The sequence below is a fragment of the Sesamum indicum genome, linkage group LG6 (genome assembly GCF_000512975.1).
Source record: "Sesamum indicum cultivar Zhongzhi No. 13 linkage group LG6, S_indicum_v1.0, whole genome shotgun sequence".
Lineage (NCBI taxonomy): Eukaryota > Viridiplantae > Streptophyta > Magnoliopsida > Lamiales > Pedaliaceae > Sesamum > Sesamum indicum.
In genome coordinates, this window is record NC_026150.1 from 7,491,692 (window position 1) to 7,515,566 (window position 23,875).

At 31.6% G+C, this 23,875-nt stretch overlaps 1 protein-coding gene across 1 annotated transcript; it reads right to left on the bottom strand.

Moving 5' to 3' along the window:
- LOC105164010 (laccase-4) lies at positions 4,024-21,120 on the bottom strand. Its single transcript, XM_011082553.2, has 8 exons — positions 20,936-21,120; positions 17,618-17,769; positions 16,717-16,961; positions 15,878-16,006; positions 13,508-13,724; positions 6,368-6,450; positions 5,664-6,284; positions 4,024-4,524 (listed from the first exon to the last, which is right to left on the bottom strand). The coding sequence occupies exons 1-8, from the start codon at positions 21,020-21,022 to the stop codon at positions 4,394-4,396; spliced, it is 1,665 nt and encodes a 554-aa protein (XP_011080855.1). The 5' UTR covers positions 21,023-21,120; the 3' UTR covers positions 4,024-4,393.

Sequence of the window (23,875 nt, forward strand, 5' to 3'; positions counted from 1 at the left end):
TTAGTGAAAGATAAGGCTCCCGATGCACTATATTGAAGTCCTGTACTTGGAACATTTTAGACCTACCCTTAGAAATTGGTTTCATGGTTGCCAAATTTATGCGTAGCCCAACTCCACAGGTTTAACCTTTCGGTCTGTGGGCATTCTGTTGTGACATGAAAACCCCGTTCAACTTTAATGGAAAGCACAATAAAACATAATCATTATGTTTGGATTAATATTTTGGGTGTTTTTGTTTTGGTGTTTAGGAGATAGAGAGAGAAAAATAGAGATAAGTAAATATGTGTTTTAAGATATATGGTATGTTTGAATTTGTATTTTGATATAATATAAAATATTATAAAATAAGTGGTGTAAGTTTGATGTTGGAATTTGGGAGACAGGAGTTACAGTTCATTGTCAAATCATGTCTTTTAATATATATATTTAGTAATATATATGTGTATGTATATAGTATTTTGTTTGTTAGTGAAATATAATATATATATTTATGTTAAGTAACTTTTTTTATTGAGGCTGTTCTTTTTATATTTTAAATAATAATTATAATTTTAATGCATAATTAAATTATGTTAAGTTTTATTGAGGCTGTTCTTTTTATATTTTAAATAATAATTATAATTTTAATGCATAATTAAATACATTGTAGTATTGTCTCCAAAATGATTTTGTTAGACTTTATATTTGGAATGAAAAAACATAATATATAAAATTTAAATAAAAAAATTTAGAATTAAGTATGTATTACTGGTATATTGTCCTCATTTTTCAAATTTCTCAAATATTTCATTGAAATAGGAAAAATTATGAGTACAAAAGATTTAAATGGTCTAAGTTGAAAAATATTGTAATCAAGCGTTAAATGCACTATATAACATGTTGAAAATACATTCATTAGACTTTTATATATGAACTGATAAATTTTAATAGATAATTGAAGTAATAAAAATACGAATTAGGTATATAATACTGATATATTGTCAGTAGTGTACGCAACTGCTACAATATTTTTGTTTGGTAGAAAAGTTTTAAATATTTTAACCAAGTAGCATTGATAGTAAATATCTTTAATATCAATGGTTTCATAAGTTAATAATTATTTTTTAGTATTACTTATTTATTACATGTCACATATATTATATATTAAATAATATATAATACATATAATACAAATAATTAAAAAAACAATTAAAAAAGGAGAGAGAAGAAAGAAGAAAGAAAAGAAAGAGAAAAAGCTGACAATGACAGAAAAGAAAGAAGAGAGAGAGAGAGAAAAGAACTCCAAAAATAAGAAAAAGAGAAGAAAGAAAAAAAAAAAAAAATTACTGCACACCTAGTGAAGGTGTGCAGACATAAAACCAAACAAGGTTTGGTGTTTTGGCCCATCTTAAAACACAAAATCAAACATAGTGAATGCCCTTGATGAAATCTTACCACATCCATCATCTCAATATTATTTTGATAAAGATTGTTTAATAGGTTCACCCTCAACTAGATTTGGGCATGTGTGACCAACATAATTAATTAATTATTTTCAAATCCCACAACTAGAAATAACCCGTTATCATAGGTGGCCATCTAGCAACAGTCCATGTCACTAGAGATTCGGTGAATAGCGTCGTGAATGTTAAGAATCGGTGAATAGCGTCGTGAACATTAAGGCTCTGAATTCATACGAGTATAGTCCTACTGTTAACCGTCTTTCGGCCTTAGTTTAGGGCGTAGAATTTGGGCATCGGTTCCCATCCTTGGACTAGACATCTATACTTTAACTCGAGTCCTCATTCACCACACTTATTCAACCGAGAGACCTATCCCATTCATTCAGTCTTCATGACGACGGATTTGTGGGTCATAAAGGGGTCTCAGAGCGTATAGGAGACACTATTGTAATATACTGACAAGGGACAAATTCTATCTTGGATTTACCTTACTCCGACTGCATCGGATGAGACTTATGAAGATTATGCCTAACAATACAGCCACCGGTCACCATATCCAAGATACGGCTTCGTATACACACGACTGTTATGATTATTTAAGTTTAAGAACTAGTCTCGTATTATCGAAATAAAAAATCCTAGTCATACCGATCAAGCCCTCAAAGTTTTTATATGACTATTCCCGTGAGACAGTTCAGTCAGCTGACTACCTAGCCAACTAACTCACTAAACTACGGAGACGACCTACGTCTCTTGCTTAGGAAATACGGTTGCAGTACTTAGTGCAAGTCTCTATATGACCCTCGATGCCCTGTCTCTAACTCCTCAACTTGGAACATTTAAACCAATCCTTAGAAGTTGGTTTCATAGTTGCGAAACCTATGCGTAGCCCAACCTCACGTGTTTAACCTTTTATTCTATGGGAATTTTGTTGTGACGTGAAAACTCTTTTCAATGTAAGTCGACAATAAAATACAATGCCAACTTGATGAATTTTTACTATTTTTGTCAATTCGGTCAATATTATTTTGATAAATATTATTTAATAGAAAACAGTCAATCAAATTAACTTTTCACCACCCATTCCAACAATTAAAACTTACCTTAAAATATGTTTCCTATATAATTTCTCAAAAAAGGAGGACTATTCATAATTCTATCAAACTTCCAACTAGCTAGATGTAATTTACGCTTTAAATATTATAAAAGATGAGTTGATCTCAAGCTCAAAAGTTGATAATTTATCCACCATTAAGTTTCTACATCAACCTTAATTTTAATGCGCTTGAGAAGCTAGAAATGAATTTTGTTTGTTTTCTTTTAGTTAATTACAGTTAGATCTTCTCTAAGATTTATGAAACTATTTTTTCTTCAATTTAAAAAAATATTAATATTAGTAAAAAAATTATATAAATTTTCAGTTTTACCCCTCATTTAATATTTTTATATCATGATGTTAAACTTATTTCACATATATATATATATATACATATTATATTGATCCCTTTATAAATATAAAATATACATAACAAAATGAGAGAAAAATTGAAATTTATGTATTTTTTACATCAGCATTTACCGTCCAAATCCTAATAGAAGAGGGTCGGGTGTGAATTGAGAATATTTTGAGGGGGTATAACAGTAATTTCTATTGGAAGAAAATGTAATTTAGCATTTTTAAGATGGGTCTAAGTATAATTAACTCTTTTTATATAGAAATAATGATTAAATATTACATTAATATTAATATATTATAAATATTGATTCGATCAATATCAGACACTATAATACATTAATATTAGGGATAACTACACTCTCCTTCCCTAAGGTTTGATGTAATTACACGTAGACTCTTGTAGTTTAAAAAATTACATCTAACACTCCTGAGGTTTGCCTCTATCTAACAAATAATCCCTCCATTAGTCAAAATTTACCAAATTTACTGATATTAACAAAAAAAACTATATTTATCCCGATAGACTTATTATTGATTATTGCAGGTCAAATAATTTTTTATCATAATGGTAAAGATACACCTTCTCACATGCATTGAGGTGTGAAGGTGTATGATCATAAAAAAAACTTTGACCTGCAATAAATCAGTAATAAATTAATCGAAGGTAAATATCAAGTTTCATTCAATATTTTTGTTAATATCAACAAATTCACTGAATTTTTACTAACGAATGGACTTATTTATTAGACGCAAGCAAACCCTAGAGGTACTAAATGTAATTTTCAAAATCACAAAAAAGTGTAACTATACAAAACTTTATTGGAGAAAAATATAATTATCCCTTGATATTACAATAAATTTACATTAGGTTAGATACATATCAATTAAAACTTGGCCTTGCATCTTTACGGATATGAACTTATAATTGAAGTTGACTTTTTTAAGTAAATGATTATAATTATATCATTAATATTAATTATTAATATTTAATATTCTAATAATCAACAACAAATTGATATAATTAACTAACAACTACTATTACAATAAATAAGTAATTAATATTAAAGTAACATAACACACATTGATACACCTTAGTTGCATAAATAAGTAAGAATTTTAGATGGGTTCATCTTAAATAAATTTCAAATGCATCACATGTCACAAGGTATAAATTTAATTTATTGACTTAACATCCTTCAATCCAAATCTGTCACTCCAAACATAACAATAAAGAAAATACTTCCACACAAGTAAGTTTTGCACAGTAAAATACACAAAAATACCTCTCTAGACTCCAATCCAAGTATGATCAATTGGGCCAACTTTGCACATCTTTGGTTCCTTCGGCCCGGTTTGACCCGGTTCTATATTGGGCTCCAGAAATACCACTTCTCTCATCCGCAGTTGAAGCAATATACTCTAACAAGAACCCTAATATATACGTACATATATATATATTTAGAGAGAGAGAGAGAGAGAGATAAGATGTGAAAATTCAGCATTTTGGCAAATCATTGGGAGGTGGTAGAAGAGATTGGTTGGGGCCTTTCCCATTTTCCACAATAAATGCCATCTTGAGTCCCCATGAAGTGTGTACTTCTAAGTGGCAGTGCAAAAACCACACCCCTATAAATCACATAATTGCAAAAGTTAGAAAAATAAAGTCTAGTGTATATAGAATAAAATATACGCACACATTTATATATCCATTTTGCACTTCATTTTACCACGTCAAACTCTGAAATATTTAAGTTTTTTTAATATCTGAAAATGGGTAGTAGCTATTATTTAATATATGCAAAATTTTATTTTTTTCATTTATAATTTAAGAGGATGGTATTCTTAAAACATCATTGTTCGACAGCCACGTGTTTATTTGATGTCTAAAATTGATGCTCAGCTAAAGGATTATAATTGACACCATCTCTCAGTTTAAATGAACTAAAAATGAAAGTTTATCAACCATGCACATTAATTCTAATTTTTTTAATTTTAATTCTATAAATTAAGAAGTGATGAAAATAATTAATTGGTCCTACAAATTTGATGAGTACCGAATTTCAGAAGCAAGCAAGATTTTCTTTCTAAAATGGCAAAATCCTCAACTTTGAGCATCAACATGGTCAATGGACTAAAATTACAAAATTGGAACGTTATTGATAAATTAATCTACCACCTCAATATATTTGAATGCTCTCACAATATCATTTCTTAAAATTATGGGATCAAAATTATAATTTTACCATTTAATATATGTGTAGATATGGTTATGTTGTTAATTGTATTTGTCGATACCACATGCTCAAAACTCATGTTGTGATCGAATCATTTGACAATACCCCAAAAATGGTGAGTTCAGCATTCCGACTGTCTATTTCGTGGCAAGTAGACAACAATTAATCACAGCAAATTAATATTTATGTGAATATTTGTATTATTTATATATAATGATAATTTTGTCGCAGTTCCTTAAAATATATATATATATATATATACAACAAAAAAGTTATATGCAATTTATCTCCTAAGAAATTTTAAAATTAAAAAATAATTATATGAAAAATAAAATCACCTAGTAAAACAAGAAAAGAGCAAAACGAACCTTCGGGTGAGGAGATATTTCGCTTCTCTCTTTTTACCACAACGGGATTTTTATATAAATTTTTTCACAAGAATTTTTCCTTTTATTTATTCTTTTAATAAATATTTAGGGTTGCACAGGACGTAAATTGCATTAAAACCCAATAAAAATCACAAGAACTTACCTGGATTATCAGCTATGAATCGAATAGCAACCCATCCTCCAGATGGCACCACTATGGTGTTCCTCTCCACAGGATCATCAAGATTGAAGCTGCGGGTATCCTTCTCCGAATCGAAGTTCCCCAATCCCTTTCCCACCGCAAAGAAATTGAAACCATGCAAATGAATCGGATGGTTCTCAGGGAATATCATCCCCGTCCCTTGCAACACCACCTGTACGCTAGCATTATACCTCACTCTATACAACCTCGTCCCCGTCGTCGTCCCCATGTTCACCACCCGTCTCGCCGTGTAATCATAAGGGGTAGGCGGGTCGCCCGGAAAATCGTCGGTGAAGACTCCGGGGATGTTGAAGAAGTGCGCGTTGAGGAGGGAGACGCTGGGCATGGCGAACGTCACGTTGTTTATGTCTGCGACGACACGGTATCCGTTGGCGCAGGTGCTGCAGCGGTTGAGGCCGAGGCCTATGGCAAAAAGCAAGTGATGGTCGACTTCGCGGGGGACTCTGCATGGGTACTCGGCGGAGTTCAGGCTGCGGAGGGAGTGTGCGAATTTGGTGGCTGTCGCGGTGGCGTTGCGCGAGGGCGGATCAGTGAGGACCGCCGGAGTGGAAGGGAGGGTGCCTGTGTAGTGCAAGGTGGCGGTGGCGGTTCTGGGTGGCGTTGGGGCGGATCAGTGAGGACCGCCGGAGTGGAAGGGAGGGTGCCTGTGTAGTGCAAGGTGGCGGTGGCGGTTCTGTTGTCGATGTCGATGGGGGAGTCCATGAATGGGGAGGCCACAACTTGGTACCTATATATAGAGGAATGGAATGAAGAGTTGGAACTTGAATAATATGTGGAAAAAATACTTTATGTTCGGATTAGTGTTTTTGGGTAATTTAAAATATTTTAAAATAAGTGGTGCAGGTTTGATGTTAGAATTTGAGAGACAGAAATCACTGTTCATTGTCAAATTATATATCTTTTATATATATTTTTATATAGAAATATGTATATATATAAATATTTTATATTTAATGTTGTATTTTTGGAAGACAAAAATCACTATTTATTGTCAATCATTTATATTTTATATTATATATATCACTGTTTAATAGAAACTAAGATATTCATTTTTTCATTTATTACAACAAGAAAATGGATTATTTTCCGAGGATGACTCCCCACGTGAAAGGTTGAGGGGTCGAAAAATTGGTAAAGTATTATCATGGAAAATCGACTAGTTCTCATTTAATATATTAAGGTAAAGGGCAATTTGCCCCGTATATTAGTGAAAATGTTTGAAGTATTCCTATGAAAAATAAAATACTAAAATTTTTGTATAATTTTTAAAAATATAGCAAAATATCCTCTCCATGTCATATTTGTATCACACGCGTCATTTTTTAATTTTTTATCTTTTTTAATTATAAAATAATATTTTTATTCTTATTTATACATTGTTAGATTTTATTTCATATAAATAAAGGGTTTAATGTAATTTACCTTCTTGGGATATTGCAAATGGGCAAATTATTCTTCTATAAAAAAAGATTATTAATTTACCTCCCTATATTCTATAAAATAGAGTAACTTGCCTCCCTATCTAAAAAAATAGTAATTTATTTCCTTATATTTTTTAAAATAAAGCAATTTACCCCTATCTAGAGAGGTAAAATGTTTAATTTTAAAAAAAATACATATAAAATTATTGTATATTAAAAAATATTGCGGGATAAATTGCTCAAAAAAATTATAGAGAGTTAATTTACACATTTATAATATTACATGGAGCTAAATTGCATTTTTTTCCTAAATTCTTAAGCTTCTTACATTTCATATTTTGCATTTTCATATTCTTTTACTTTAATTTATTTGGGTCACTAATCCATTTTAATAAATTGAAGGCCTTTAAATCTTTATATTGGCATATTGGGCTTAGCTACTTTAGATATACGTTATCAACAAGAGAATTAAAACAATTGGAGACATGGCCCAATACTACCCCCCACCCCCCAAAACCCCAAACTCAGTCTCCATTATTTCTAATTTTTATTAAATATTAAGGAAGAGCACTTTTTTTATATCTCTTTTATCTTTTTGTATGATTTTTTTTATTTTTTTTACTCACTAACTCCACATACCTCATATGTATAAGTGGTAAAATGTTTTTAAATAGTTATTTATTTTTATTTAATACTTCTTTGTATTTCTCTTATTTAATTCAAATATTGTCTTTTATAAGTATTTATTTTTTATCATAATTATTTTTGTATTATAACTTTTTTTTACGATAATTTTTTTATTAAATAATATTCAATTATTGTGATTTTTTTTATGTATATATATGAATGTGCCACGTTCAACCAATACTATATTGAGTACCACTTGAACATCATAATAAGTTAATTAACATCAACCACTATCAGACCAACTAATCCAAAAGTTTATAATATTGACCACAATTATGCATTTGTTACGGGAAAATATGACTAAGGATGGATCTAAAAGTGAAAGTTTGAGATGGTAGGACAAAATTTTGTATTGATAGACTAAGTCAGTTGGATTCACATTATCACATTATTTTGGGGGTGGGGACATTAAAATAATTGGAGGTGTTAAAATCGGTGATTAGAAAAGTAAATTGGATTGATTGTTTTGGGATCTATTCGTCAATTTTATTAAATTAATATTGATTAGATAAATAAAATAAATATTTATTATTGGCTCATGTTTTTGTTGTGTTTACTACTTACATTGAACAGTATTTCAATGTCACAATAAGTGTCCATATATTGAAAGACTAAACTCATGAAGTTGGGTTGCGCATTGGTTGACAGCTATGAAACCAACTTCTACGAGTCGGTAAAAAATATTCTAAGTATAGGACTTCGAGATAGGGGATCGAGGGTATAGAGAATTGTGCTAAGTAATGCGGTGCCGTGTTTCATCTGCAGGAGATATAGGTTGTCTATGTAATTTTAGTGGGTGAGTTGGTTGGGAAGGTAATCGACTGACTGAACTGACTCTTGGGAATCGTCATATGAAAGTTTTGAAGGCTTTGTAGGTATGACTGGAATTCCTGATTCTGATAGTACGAGATTAGTCCTAGGACTTGAGGAATCATGTCTGTCACGTGCATACAAAAACTATATCTTGGATCTGACGAGCAATGACTGTGCCGCAAGATATGGTCATTATAAACCTTGTCTAGTGCAGTTGGCGAATGTATTTAGGACAATGCATTTCAAGAGGGAACCTCTCCCCTGTCAGTATTCGATAGTAGTTCACCTATGCGCTCTAAGATGGTTTAAATTCTCAAAGTCTTTAGCCAAAGTAATTTGATCAATTAAGAATAGGTTCCCTAAATCGGATCAATAGAGTAAACACACCTTGAGTATGAAGTATAGTTGTCTGGTCAAGGATGAAAATCGACGCTCAATATCATACCCTAAACTAAGGTTAGGAGACAGTCAACCGAAGGACCATACTTTCACCTAGTCTCTAGTGCCATGAACTATTGCTGGATGGTCACCCATGACAACGAGCATCTTTTGCTATGGGATAATTGAAAATAATTAATTAAATTAGATTTAATTAATTTTATTGGTCAGGAGCCCAAGTCGAATTGAGGATAACCCTAAAGAGTGTCACACAAATCATTATGAAAGTGATGAAATTAATTCTGGAAGAAACGAATTAATTTAATTGGGTTAAATTAATTCACAGAGAAAAATAAATGATTGAATTATTTATTTGGAACAATCCACTTAATGGATGGCCCAAGAATTTAATTGATTGGATTAATTAAATTTTGAGGTTAGTTTTTTAAATTAATAGGACTAATTTAAAAGAGCTTGGGCTAATTAATCTATTGAACTAATTAATTATTAGATGAGCGTGTCTAATTAATGGATTGGATTTATTAATTAGTGGAGACGGGCTTAAATTAATTAGTTGGACCAATAAAATATTTGTGCTCGACTAATAAATTGAATTTATTATTTAAGCATATTTTGGGTTTGTGTATATTTAATTAGATTAAGTATTTGCATGAATTTTCTATTGAGTATTTTTATTTAATTGAATTAAGTAATAAAGCCAATAAATTATTATTAAGATTGATTTAATTTATGGGACAAATTATAACAAGCCTTGTCCAAATATTTAAACCCAAGCCGAATTTGGATAAGATCAAGTGTAGGACACATTTTCTAAAAAGAGGTGTGGAGTGGGCTCTTTGGGAGAGACCCACTTGGTTAAATAGGCTAATTATGCATAATTAGTACATGTTTTGTGGAGCTTGTGTAGAAGTTCAACAGACTAGGTCTTATGAACACATAAAAAGGCTATCACACAAAATCCTTTATCCTCATCTTTTTCAGTCTGCTCTCTCATGAAAACAGTCATAGCCACGAATTTCTACCCTTTTTCTCTTTCGTTTTGAGTTCTTCTTGTAGCATATCAAGTTAAGAATAAGAAGAAATCGTTTATGATGCCCCCTAAAATTATTGGCCAAGTCCACAAATTAGACGTATTAGCCCAGCTGGCTAAGAGCCCAACTGGCTCACCAGCAGGAAAGATAAAACCCGTCAATAGGGAAGATAGGCCCATAGGCGTATCTGCTACTTTACTGAACTGGCAGGTTCAAGAAATAAGCTCATTTTAGCCGAACACGTCACCATACAGTTGGGAGGACATATCATATAACTTGTTAACATATTTGTACATATCATACTAAAATATCTCCAGCTGGTTTCAAGTAAATTGGTGAAAAATGAGTTGGAAATCAACAAGTAACCAATTCCAGAATTTTCAGGCAGATATGGGAGAGTTCAGTCCAGTTCACGTATCTCAGTTAATGTTTATCCAAATTTCAAACGGTTTGTTTTAGATAACAATCATCTCAAAGAGATTTGTAATGGCGTATGGAACTTAGTAATTGTCCTGTACCCAACTCTGTACAAGTCTATAAATAGATGTCTTGTGCAGGTTTATGATAACAAAACACTTATTCTCAAACTCTCACTTTTTTGGACCATTCTCGCTCAATTTTCAGGATATTTGAAGCTTATAATTTGCACTCCACGTAAATATTGATCATCCTTAATCATATTTTACCATTATTCTCACTTTAATTCAAGTTTTCCTTTTATTTCTTCTCTAATTCATTACTGACTTAAGCATTGGAATGCTAACCTCTGTTTTACAGGGCTAGTTCTCTGATAATCTTAAGATTTGCTTGAAGATTTTTCAACCATTATGGTGTGGCCGAATTTCTAGTACGCATCAGTTTATATTAATTGGGCAAAATATCATTTTTGGTCCCACTAGATAGGACCCTTCTCACTTGCAGTCCAACGCTTTACGTGTTCAACACCCTTAGTCCCAAAATGCCATTTTCTTTTAACAGAAATGGTCTTATTCCGTTAACAACTAACGAAAACGTCACGTGCCGTTAGTCAACTGGGGCAAAATATCACTTTTGGTCCCACTAGATAGGGCCCTTCTTACTTGCAGTCCCACGCTTTACGTGTTCAACACCTTTAGTCCCAAAGTCCTATTTTTTTAATAGAAATAGTCATGAATCCGTTAACAATTAACGAAAACAGTATGTGAGTTGTCACGTGCTGTTAGTCAACTGGCAGCTGGCAAAAGAAACAAAGACCAGGCTTGTGTTCAGTTTTTGGAGAAAAAAAAAGACGCCAAAAAAGTATTTTTTTTTCTATTTATATATGCAAATAACCCACAAACACCACACAACATTTTCATCTTTTTTTCATCACTTAATCTTGAGAGCAATAGGCCAAAAGATGTCACAAACATCCCAAAATACTTCAAATATTGAATGCTATTGTAATGATGAATTATGTGTAAAAAGATGTTCTTATACATTACTAGATGACCTTTTAGTAATGATGAATTATGTGTAAAAGGACTAATGGATATGCCTTTTTTGCAAGTAATTATAGTTTATGTCGTGTTTAAATGTGTAAGCATAAATCCTAAAAGTAATAAAAATGAAAACTAAAATTGCACAAAAGCACTAAATTGCAAAAAAACAGAAAATATAATGAAATCCACTGATTTTGATCATTAATGAACTGTGTTCTAAAGTGCAGCTTTGCATGCTTAAAATATGCCAAGTACTACCACTTTACAAACCCAAAATATACCAAAACATCCCCCAAAAGTCTTACAGTACCTTGCAACATTTTGTTCCTTAAAATATCACAAAATATTTGAAGTATTTTGAGATGTTTGTGATATCTTTTAGCCTATTGCTCTCAAGATTAAGTGATGAAAAAAAGATAAAAATATTGTGTGGTGTTTGTGGGTTATTTACATATATAAATAGTAAAACAATATTTTTTTGGCGTCTTTTTTTTCCTCCAAAAACTAAATACAAGCATAGTCTTATGTTTTTTTCCCTAGCTGCCAAGCCACGTGCCTTTTCCATTAGTTGTTAACAGAACATGATCATTAATATTAAAAAAAATAGAATTTTGGGACTAAAGGTGTTGAACACTTAAAGCGTGGGACTGCAAGTGAGAAGGCCCTATCTAGTGGGACCAAAAGTAATATTTTGCCCCAGTTGACTAACGGCATGTGACTTGTCACGTGCCGTTTCCGTTAGTTGTTAACGGAATAGGACCATTTGTGTTAAAAAAAATTGGGACTAAAAGTGTTGAACACGTAAAGCGTGGAACTACAAGTGAGAAGGGCCTATTTAGTGGGACCAAAAGTGATATTTTGCTTATTAATTGATAGTGCAAAACGATTTTGATTTCTTCAATAGGATCTAATTCTTTCTAGCAAGAGAATTAGATTCATCTTCCCAGTGTGGTATGGACTAGCTTTAGAGGAATTCTACACTTGAATCCTCTAAGTGAAAGAATGCGATAAAAGAATAAAAAGTCAACACGAATAGCCAAAAAATAAATTAAAGAGGTAATTACGAATGGGAGTGGATCCAGGTTAGTTTTGAAACTTGGACCCACCCCATTTGGGATGGGTTTAAAGTCTTAAATGGGTCCCCATGTGGTCTTGGGTCGAATCTTAGTGTTTTGGGCTCCATTTGCCTTAACCTTAACCTTAACCTTAACCTGATCCTTTAAAACTTAGTTATATTATTTTAAATTAAAAAAATAATATAAATAATTTATATAGGTTTAATATATAAGTTAATGCATATAAAGTTTTAATATTTTAAAATCTAGAACATGCATGTACACATTCATAAAAAAAATAAAAACCTTTAAATAATATTATTGTCTAATGTCTTTAAAATTCTGATAGTATTATTTTTAAAAAGAGATTTTTTTAATATTTTTATTTAATCGAGTCTGTCGGGTCCAACTTATTAGGTCCCTGTCTTAGTTCCAAATCGAGACTAGGTCAAAAAAATTTCCTGTGGTTTGGGTCCTGGGTTTTGTTAAACCCACCCCAAACTTGATGCATTACCATTCTATATGTTATGTTTAATGAGCAAAAAGTCTTCCTATGTAAAATAAAAGTTCAATTTAACTTGTATATTCCTAAAATTGTGCAAAATTCATTGTGCGTGTAACACACGCACGACTTTTTCTTTTTGAATTTTTTATTTGTATTTTTATTTTACAACCATTTGAATCTTATCTAGAACTAATACTCATTATATAATATCTACATTTAATAACAATTCTTATTTAAATTTATGGTTGATATTTTCTCTTTACAACCATAAATTGAAAATTTCCTAAAATACTACGAATTTTCTATTAAAAATATTATTGGAAAGATGAAAATAAATGAGATATGTGATTTAAAATTACGAAGAAATTAAATATTATGAGATTTGGGAATGAGAAGAAATAAGTTGTGAGTACCTGCCAATGGGGAGATCAGCGGTGAGAAGGGCGTTGGTGGTTTGGCCGGGAGCTATCAGAAGGGTGTCGGTGTCGAAAGGCTTGACATAGGCGGCATCAATCTCCACCACGCGCAGCTTATGCCCCGCGATTTTGAAGAATAGCTCTTCGTTTAGTGCAGCGTTGATGACTCTCAGCAGGTATGTTTTCCCGGGCATCACACCCAGATCGAACCCTCCTTTTATGCACATTCAAAAGTTTATTGAAAAATTAGAAAAAATACGAGCAACTTTCATATGATATTGCAAATGAATAAATTATCTCTTTATAAAAAAAAAATATAATAATAATACAGTTTACGTTATTATATTTTTTAAAATGCAGCAATTTACTCCCCTTAAACAGGGAGTTAATTGCTTCATTTTAAAAAGCACAGGAGGATAAATTGCTATTTTTTTACATGAACAGTAATTTGCTCATTCACAATATTACTTAAAAAAATAGCATTAAACCCTTGAAAAAGTAGTGGATTAAGAAAAAACAACCCAGCCCGATCGAGAGCCTTGAGCTTTTACGGGCCTTACTCATGCATAATGCAATTGTTAACGGGTAAAATTCATTTTAGTCCCCGACATTTGGGTTCAACTTCAAAATGATTTTTGTCTTTTCAATTCACTTCAAAATTCAAATTAATCCTTTCAATTAATGATTTTCCCATATTACCGTTATAAAAATTTTCATTTTTTACAAAAGATTATCTTAATCCCTTACTTTTCATTTTCAATTGCAATTTCGTCCCTTGCATATAATTTCTTTAAAAAAATATAACTATTTTTAATAGAAAATACTAATAATTAGGCATTATTTAAATAATAACTTGACCAATGAAACATCAACATAACTTTTGTAAATATAAAAGATTTCTTGTAATTTTCAAATAAAAAAAAAACAAATGTTGAATAAAGTTGAAGAAAAAAAATTAACAAAGATTGCAAAAGAAGTTAACAAAAAAGTTTTTGAAATTATATTCCATCATTCAACATTTTAACTAATATATTCAATTTGTTATTATGTTCTAATTTAAGAAGATTTTTTATTTTAATATTTTTTCTATATTTTATTCCTTAAACTTTTTTCTCTAAATTATTTATTCAAGTTCTCTTTTATTTGAAAAATTCAAGTTCGTCAAATTCACAAAATTATTATATTTATATATCATTCATCAAGTTATTATCTAAATAATTGTCCTATTGTAAATTCTTCTATTAAAAATGTTATATATTTTTTTAAAATTTATATGTGAGGAACCAAATTGCAAAATTAAAAATTAAAAAAAAAAGTTTTTAGAAAATAAAATTAATTTTCCCCCCTTACTTACTGATAAATTGCCAATTTTAAGCTTCTTATCTAAAAATTCATAAAGTTGGGGTAATGCAAGCAACTCTCATATGATATTGCAAAAGAACAAAATTATTCTCCTATGAAGAAAAAGAAATAGCAATTTACCTCCCTGTGCTTTTTTAAAATAAAACATTAACCTCATTAGACAGGGAGGTAAATCGCTTTATTTTAAAAAAATATAAGAAAATAAATTTTTATTTTTCTTATAGAAAATAATTTACTGATTTACAATATCATACGAGAGTAAATTGCTATTCACCCTAAATTTGGGAGGTGGGTTGCTCTTTAAAACGTTGAGGGGTTTTCCAGCCCATACCATTTCACCGGGGCGTGTAAAGTGCTGCTATTAACAATAACTCTTCTTTTTAAATTTGGAAGTGGCACGAAAATTACTGAAAAATGCACTTATTGAATTAAATATTCATAAATTTTAACATATATTTAGTTCTATTTTGACTAAATCATCCGTGACCAACTGTTTTAAAAGTTTTTATAACCTATTTATATCTGATCGACTTTCACTAATATTTGGATGAAAAATGCTGATGTGAGCAAAAAAGACTAGTAATTTTTTTATTTTGCCCCTTATTTAACATTTTCATGTACATTTTTGTACTTATAAAAGGATAAATGTAATATATAGTATGGTTAATATCATTACATTTTTCCTTCACAACTACAAAATTATTACACAAAAACGTTATATGAGGGGTTGAATTAAACATTATGCAATTGTTTTTACTAACATTATAATTTTTCGTTCAAATTTTAACAAAAAGGGGTCATGTGTTAACAAAGAATTCTTGAGGGATGTAAGTATAATTTTATATTTTTTGAGGGATCTAACTATAATTAACACTATTTTTAATCCATCGAAGTAAACTTTGGACTAAATTAGCAAAAACTAGTAATAAATTTAATCAGTCTAAAAAAAATAAAATCATCTATCCCACATGAATCTCATCCGACAAAGAAGTAAAATAGGGTCACCTTGTCCAACACAACTGGAGATGGGTCCAGGATGGCCGTTGATTGTGTGCGCATCTGAAACATTAGGTGCCACCCCCAAATCCATGGCCTCATTTATCACATCTTCAACATCTGATTTCCACCATTCACCTGCATCATACCCAAAACTTCACAAAATTTAATTTTTTTTCTTAAAATTATTGAATGTTGGTTATTGTCTGGACAACCTTAATCTACTTATAATTTCTTTTAATGGATTTTAAATATTAATAAGTATAGTAATCAACACATTAATTACCAATATTTAATAAAAAGATTATGATTCATGAATAGTGATTATTAAAGTAGGTGAATATCGTTATATTTATGGAATTTGAACTTATAAACTCATAGTAATGAAGTCCCAATTTCATCGATTAAGCTAAGTACCCGTTTTCACCTTGTGATTGTGCAGATGCAATGGAATTTACATATCTGTGGTATTACAAATGAGCACATTACCCCATATGAAAAAAAAAAAATAACAATTCTATCTAAAGAGGTAAATTGTTTCACTTTAAAAAATACAGTGGGTAAATTGCTTCATTTAGTAAAATATAGGAAAGTAAATTACTAATTTTTTTCTATAAGGGGATAATTTACTTATTTATAATATTACAGGCGAATTGCTTGCAATTTTTTCTAATTTTATTATATCGTCATTTTGTAATGATCACTGTTGAAATTAAATTATGTCAAAAAACCATGTTGTGATTGTACATTATAATTCAAGCGCTATTATTTTCATTTATATTACCCATTCTGCCCATCAATTTTTTAAAAATGAAGTTAGTTTCAAACAGGATAAACATGGGATTCACCTAATATGAAGACGGCCTCTTGATGTGGTTTGGGGAAGGGGTAAGGAACGCCGGGCTTGGGCAGGACGACGATGGCGCCGTGAACTGTTGCTCTCAGCCAAAGGATGTGTGCGTGCCAAAGAAAAGTGCCCCTCTGCCCGTTTACTGTGAAATTGTACACGTAGCTTTGCCCGGGTTGAATTGGGCATTGTGTAATGTACGCCGGTCCATCTGCCCAACCTGTCCCAAGTTGCTTTATCCCATGCCTATCATTGATTTTGAACAAAAATGAAATTATAAAAGAAATAGTATTTTCTTTTTTATTATTAAAAAAAGAAAGTAATTCATAAAAGTGAGGGTGAATTTGATATTGAATTTAATAACACTATATAAAAAAATAAAAATATTAATTATGACTATTGGCTACAATATTAATAACTATGGCCAGAAAAATATAATAAAATAACTATTATTAACCACGGTTAAATAAAATCTATACAAAAAACTAGCTATTCCCACAATGAAAAATTATTTGCTACAACTAAAAGCCGTGGTAAAAATATTTAAGCCATGACAAATATTTTAGCCACCTTCACAAAAATCACGGCTAACAACCGTTGTGCAGTCGTAGCTAATAACTAAATGATATGGCTATTTATTATTAACTATGACAATTAACCATGATTAAATGTTATATATCTTGTAATGAAATAATATACAATGCACAACCACACAAACTAGGTACGTTAAAAATGGTTAATTAATTTAATTCCTTTTAAAAAAATATAAACCAAAATTATTTTCGACACCAAAAGGATCCTCACCGATGACATATGGTAGAAATAGATAGGAAGTGTTTTGTAAAATTTTATTTTCAAGGAAGTGGTTACAGAAAACGAATAAAAAATGTGGAGTAACTGACCAGTGGATGCTGATATTGTAGTTGACATGGTTGACGACTTTGATGAGCAGAGTGTCGTCTTCCCTAGCGTAAATGTTAGGACCCGGGAACCGCCCATTCACAGTCACTACTGGCTTGCTCGAGCACAATCTTGATTTGTTCCTCATCACCACCTGCACCAGTCACCATTCCATTCACAACATCAACCCTTAAACAATCTACCTCAGATCAACACATTATTTTTCAAACTATATATATTTGAAGGGTAAAATGCAAGCAATTATTCTGTGATATTTTAAATGGGTGAATAGCAATTTACCTTTATGTGATATTGAAAATAAGCATATTATTCCATATGAAAAAAATATAGTAATTTACCCCCTATACTTTTTAAAATGAAGCAAGTTATCTCCTTATACAGGAAGGTAAACTGCTTCATTTTAGTAAATATATGGAGGTAAATTATTGTATCTTAAAAAAAATACAGGGAGGTAAATCGCTATTTGTTTTTTTATAAGGGGGTAATTTGCACATTTGCGATATCACAAGGGGGTTACTTGCATTTTTTTTTCTATATTTTAAATGAGCAAATTATCCATATATGAAATTTTTTTTTAGCAATTTACGTGCCTTTCTGTATTTTTTAAAATGTAGTTATTTACTCTCCTATATTTTCTAAAATGAAGCAGTTTAATTGCTTCAGTTCAAAAAGTAGGGACTGATAAATTGTTTTATTTTTTTTTTTATCATAAGGTAATTTGCTCGTAAGTATGGGATGGAAAAATTGGGACCGTAACTACATGAATGGCAATTTTAATCCTATAAGTATTGATTTTTTGGCAATTTTGGTCCGTCCGATCAAAATACCCAAAAATGCGGCGGAGAGATTTGGGCTTAGGGTTCCGACGTCCACGTGCGCAACTTAAACATCTAGGAGCTTGCGTGGCCAATAATGTGGCTAATGACGTGGCTTCTTCTTCCTCCCTCACTCTCTCTCAGGCCATTCTCTCTCCCTCCACTACCCCCCGCCATGCCTCCTCTCACCCCCTTCTCTTTATCCCTTCCTGAATGAGTTGAGAAATAAATTATAAAAGAAAGAATCGACCTTGACGGCATCATATCCAGCTAGGTGAAGAAGTGCGTACTGTAGCATACACCCATGTCCAGCAGAGAGCACAAAGCGGCCACGGTTAAACTAACAGGGATTCTTAGGATTGTACTTCATCACCTCTTTGTACAATATGTGACCGGCGCGCAGCCCATAGGCAGACCAGGGTGGCCGGAATTGGCCTTCTCTACAGCATCAATTGATAAGAACCTAATAGTGTTGATGGATTTTTCAAGGAGCTCAGTGTCAGTTGTTTTCTCGAGGGTCTCGACGACAGTGGAGGCGCGGACAGGGAGGCGGGTGCGGCGGCGGGAAACAGAAACAGCTGCGGAAGAGGAAGCGGATTTGAGGTGAGAGGAGGCATGGCGCGGGGTGGTGGAGTGAGAGAGGATGACTGAGAGAGTGAGAGAGGAAGAAGAAGCCACGACATTACCCACGCAAGCTTTTAGGTGTTTAAATTGCGCACATGGACGTCGGAAACCCTAAGCCCCAAATCTCTCCGTCGCATTTTTGGGCAATTTTGGTTTGACCAAAATTGCCAAAAAAATCAATACTTACAGGACTAAAATTGTCAGTCCTGTAGTTACGGTCCCAACTCTGCCACCCCCTATACTTACGGGACCAATTTTACAATTTTGCCTAAGTCATTTTTACCACTCACTGCAACAAGTATAATATTGGTAAAATTATATTTTGATCCTATAATTTTAGGTCATTAGGGATTCTTATCCTGTAATTTACTTTATTTGCGCATTTATTTATTATTATTATTATTATTTTATAAATTTAGTCCTAAATATCTCATATTTAATCTTTTTTTTTTGGGCAAATTTAGTCCTCTATTAACTTTTTGGTCCCAACGATTAGCTCATAGTTACAGGACAAAAAATGAGATCTATTATAGTGTAAAGGGGATCAAAATTGCCGACACAGGACTAAATTTGTCAAAAAAAGATCAAGTGTAAGATGTTCAGAACTAAATTCATATAAAAAGGTCTACATGTGTGAATAGAATAAGTTATAGGACCAAAAGTACTAATAACCTAAAATTATAGGATCAAAAATATAATTTTGTCTATAACACTTAACCATAATTAATTGTCATGGTTAAAAATAAATAGTCATAACAAATAGTTATGGACCAGAGCTACACATTCTTTGTTGGCCGTAATTTTCGCGAGTTTAGCTAAAATATTTTAAATAATTATGACAAATATTTTTGTCATGATAGATAAACTAAGAACTATAATTAATAAGGTAACTTACAATGACCTCCCCTAATGTTTGGTCTAATTACGAATACCCCCTCGTTGTTTGAAAAATTACACATACCGCCTGATGTTTGATGAAATTATGTAATCCTTGGATGGAGATATAAAATTATCAGTTTTGCCCTTTACTATATTTTTTTTTTTAAAATTAAAACTTATAAAAAAAATGGATGAAAATTTTTAAAAATTATAAAAAAAATTATCCACTTAGTCCATAAAAAAATATTTTTGAAAAACTAAATAAAATTATAATTTTTAATCCATAAGAGCGTTTTTTGTCGGTTTACTATAAAAATGAATGGAAATCTAACGGATTGAGCTAATTGTTAGACGACCATTAAAATTAAGGAAGTATTGTTAATTTTTTATACAACAAGGGTATATTCATAATTATACCAAATTTCAAGAAAAATCGTTGTAATTTACCCTAATTAATAATAGTACTTTTAACCCATTGCCAATAAAATATAGGCAACAAAATCTTTTCTTCTAGTGATTTTAATGCCTAATAATTTGAATCGTTGACTTTATAGTCCATAATTTTTAACTTATGTTCCCCTTTAATTCTTCAAGTTAACTTTTTCTGATGAAAATTTAAGGGCACTGTTAGTAATTCATAATAAGATACTATAAAATAAAATACTTTAAGCAGACAAATATTAAGATTATAAAGTTTTTACCATTAAGTACTTGCTAAAATTTTTGTAATATTCGTTTAAAAACCCGAAACATCTTTTGAATAATGAAAATTATATTAACGTCATTAATATATATTATAATACTATTTGTATAATTGAATCAAATCTCGAGAAATGTAATTCACCCTATAATGATACTTGTCATAAAATTAATTTCAATAAACATATTCATCATGCAAGATATTAGAATGATTTCATATATATCTTATGCATAATACTTACATATAGACATGATGATATTAATCCATATCTTTATACGTACATTGAACTTATAACGACGGAGGTCGGACTCCACCATCCCCGGCAGCAAGCATGTAAACAGCAGCAAGACTCGAACCCATGCAGCCATCTCTCTGTCTCTGTCTCTGTCTCTCTCTCTATATATATATATATAAATATAGTGTGTGTGTGTGTATGTGTGTTTTGTTTGTGAAAATTATTGTTGTTGTTGTTGGAAGTGAAGGACAATGCAGATGACCTTTATAAACGGGTTGTTCAGTGTGCCTCACAACTCAGTCATTTTTAATTTGATTTTGGTGGATTAATGGATACTTAATTAGGAAGACTTCAAGAAATGCAGATGGGGATGCGTTTGGTTAAGTTTATTTCTTGCAGCTTACACACGAAGCTGTTATTGGACGTATAAGATACATCTTGAAGAAGAGCTGTATCAGACTAAGTCAAATTTATGTTGCTCCAAACATAACTTCTCACTTTTCCTTTCTTTGTTCTAAGGTCACGTCTCATGGATTTGAAGGTACAGATTTCGAATTCCTATTAATATGTTTTTTGTTTATTTGAATAAAAATAATTTTAAATTTGAAGAATATCAAATTTTTCGATTTTAATTTTGAACTATGTTCTACTAAATATTAATAGATATTAAATTCTTTTGATATGAAGTTATTTGAAATCATTTATCCAAATTCTTCTTTCAAATCCAAATCTAGCAATCTAAATATAGCCTAAGGGTTAAATGTAACAGAATCTCCAATAAAATTAACAATAAATGGCAAACCCTTGAGAAAAAAAAAAGAGATTGTGTCAATATGTTATTTCTTACTTATGATTTCTATCAGTATTGAGAAAAAAACATAGAAATCAAACCCGCAAGATGCCTGTTGTACATCAACCTAGGGCCAATCTTATAGTGGGGAAACATAAAGTGAATAAGATTAATTCGAACTCGAAATCCATCAATAAAAGCAAGGCCTCCAAAATAAGAAATCAAAAGCAAACAAACCATGTTGAAACTGTGGGCAGGTTGGGCATTGGGCCAAACTTTGTCCTAATAAAAAGGCGAACATTGGGCAAACAACTGTCAACATGGTTGTGGGAGGTTCTAGCGGTGCTAGTACCTCAGGAGCAACTGGCAAGTATGTATCTGTACAACCCGAACTCCTGACTATTTACGAACTGTATGATTAGTTGATTGACACTGGATTGAATGTGCACATTTATGCTGATAAATCTCTCTTTGTGTCTTATTAGGCCATCAGTGGAAGAACGGTAAGCATGGGGAACTCCAGTACAACTAAAGTACTTGGGATAGGAAGCGTGGACTTGAAGTTTTCTTCAGGGCGCATTCTGTCGCTAAAACGAGTTCATCATGTACTCACTGTTAGAAGAAACATCATTACTGGTTCTATAATAGTTAGGGAGGGATATGAATTAGTCTTTAACTTTAATAAAGTTATAATTCAACAATTTGGTATTTTTGTCGATAAAGGCTATTTAGACAATGGCTTGTTCAATGTTCGAGTTGAAAATAATAAAATTTATTGATATTTCTGGATTCTATTATATTGAATGTGGAATCTTCTACTCTGTGTCATAGTAGGTTAGGTCATTTAAATTTCATTCAATCAAACGAATGATGAATTTTAATTTAATTCCTAGTCAAAATATTGAATGAAATCACAAATGCCAAGTTTGTGTAGAAGCTAAACAAGTTAGAAAACCCTATCAGTCAATTGAAAGGGATTCAGAAATACTTGGTTTAGTTCACACAGATATTTATGAGTTCAATGGAGTTTTGACCAGGGACCACAAACGATATTTTATCACCTTTATAGATGATTGCAGTAGCTACAGTTATGTGTTTCTCATGAAAAATAAGGATAAAGCCTTAGATAAATTTATTTTGTTTAAAAATGAAGCAGAAACCCAAACTGGTAAGAAACTTAAAAGACTAAGGTCTGATAGAGGAAGAGAGTATAAGTCGAGTAAGTTCAATGAATATTGTCAAACTCTTGACATTGTTCATGAAGAGACTCCTCCATATTCCCCTTCGTATAATGGAATGGCTGAACAAAAGAATAGAACATTCAAAGACATGATTAACAGTCTCCTACTAACCATCGGGTTACCAAAGTATTTGTGGGGAGAAGCTTTGAATACGGCTTGCCATATTCTAAATAGAGTCCCTTTGAAACACAATACGTGTACTCCTTTCGAGCTGTGGAAAGGTAGGAAACCAAGCCTCAAATACTTTCAAGTGTGGGGTTAGCTAGCAAAAGTGCTAGTCCCAGAACACAAACAAAAGAAATTGGGTCCTAAGACTGTCGATGCTATGTTCTTGGGCTATGTGGAGGCAAGTTATGTCATAAGATTTCTAGTTATTATATCAGAAATTCCATGCATTGAGGTCAACACAATAGTCGAATTTCGTGATGCTGTATTTCTAAAAGATATATTTCCTTTAAAAACAGGAATACCTTCAAATGTTCAGCTTGATGATTCACTTGCCTCTACATCTATTCCTGAACATGTGGAAAAGATGTCAAATATGGGGGGTTAGTCCTAGAAGGTCTAATCAGACTCATGAGGAGTCAGATGAACCTAGACGAAGTAAGAGAGTTAGGATTACCAAGGATTTTGAAAGTGACTTTGTCACTTACAACATCGAGGATGATCCGATCACTTTCAAAGATGCTATGGCTTCTTTAGAAGCCAACAGTGGAAAGAAGCTGTCAAAAGTGAGATGGATTCCATTGTTTCCAATGGAATGTGGGTGATAGTCAATCTCCCTCTGGGGTGTACTACTATTGGGTGTAAGTGGATTTTTAAAAAGAAACTGAAACCTAATGGGACCATAGATAAGTTTAAATCGAGATTGGTGGCTAAAGGGTTTAAACAAAATGAGGGAATAGACTATTTCGATCTCTATTCTCCAGTAGCTCGATAGACTACGATTCGAGTG

Bases quoted from the DNA above. Each gene is read 5' to 3' on its own strand.
- LOC105164010 (XM_011082553.2), bottom strand. From the start codon at position 21,022: ATGGCTGCATGGGTTCGAGTCTTGCTGCTGTTTACATGCTTGCTGCCG. The intron at 16,007-16,716 runs GTGAATCCCATG...GGTATGATGCAG, and splicing joins AGAGGCCGTCTTCATATTAG to GTGAATGGTGGAAATCAGAT. The intron at 4,525-5,663 runs GTAAGTTCTTGT...TGTGATTTATAG, and splicing joins ATTCATAGCTGATAATCCAG to GGGTGTGGTTTTTGCACTGC.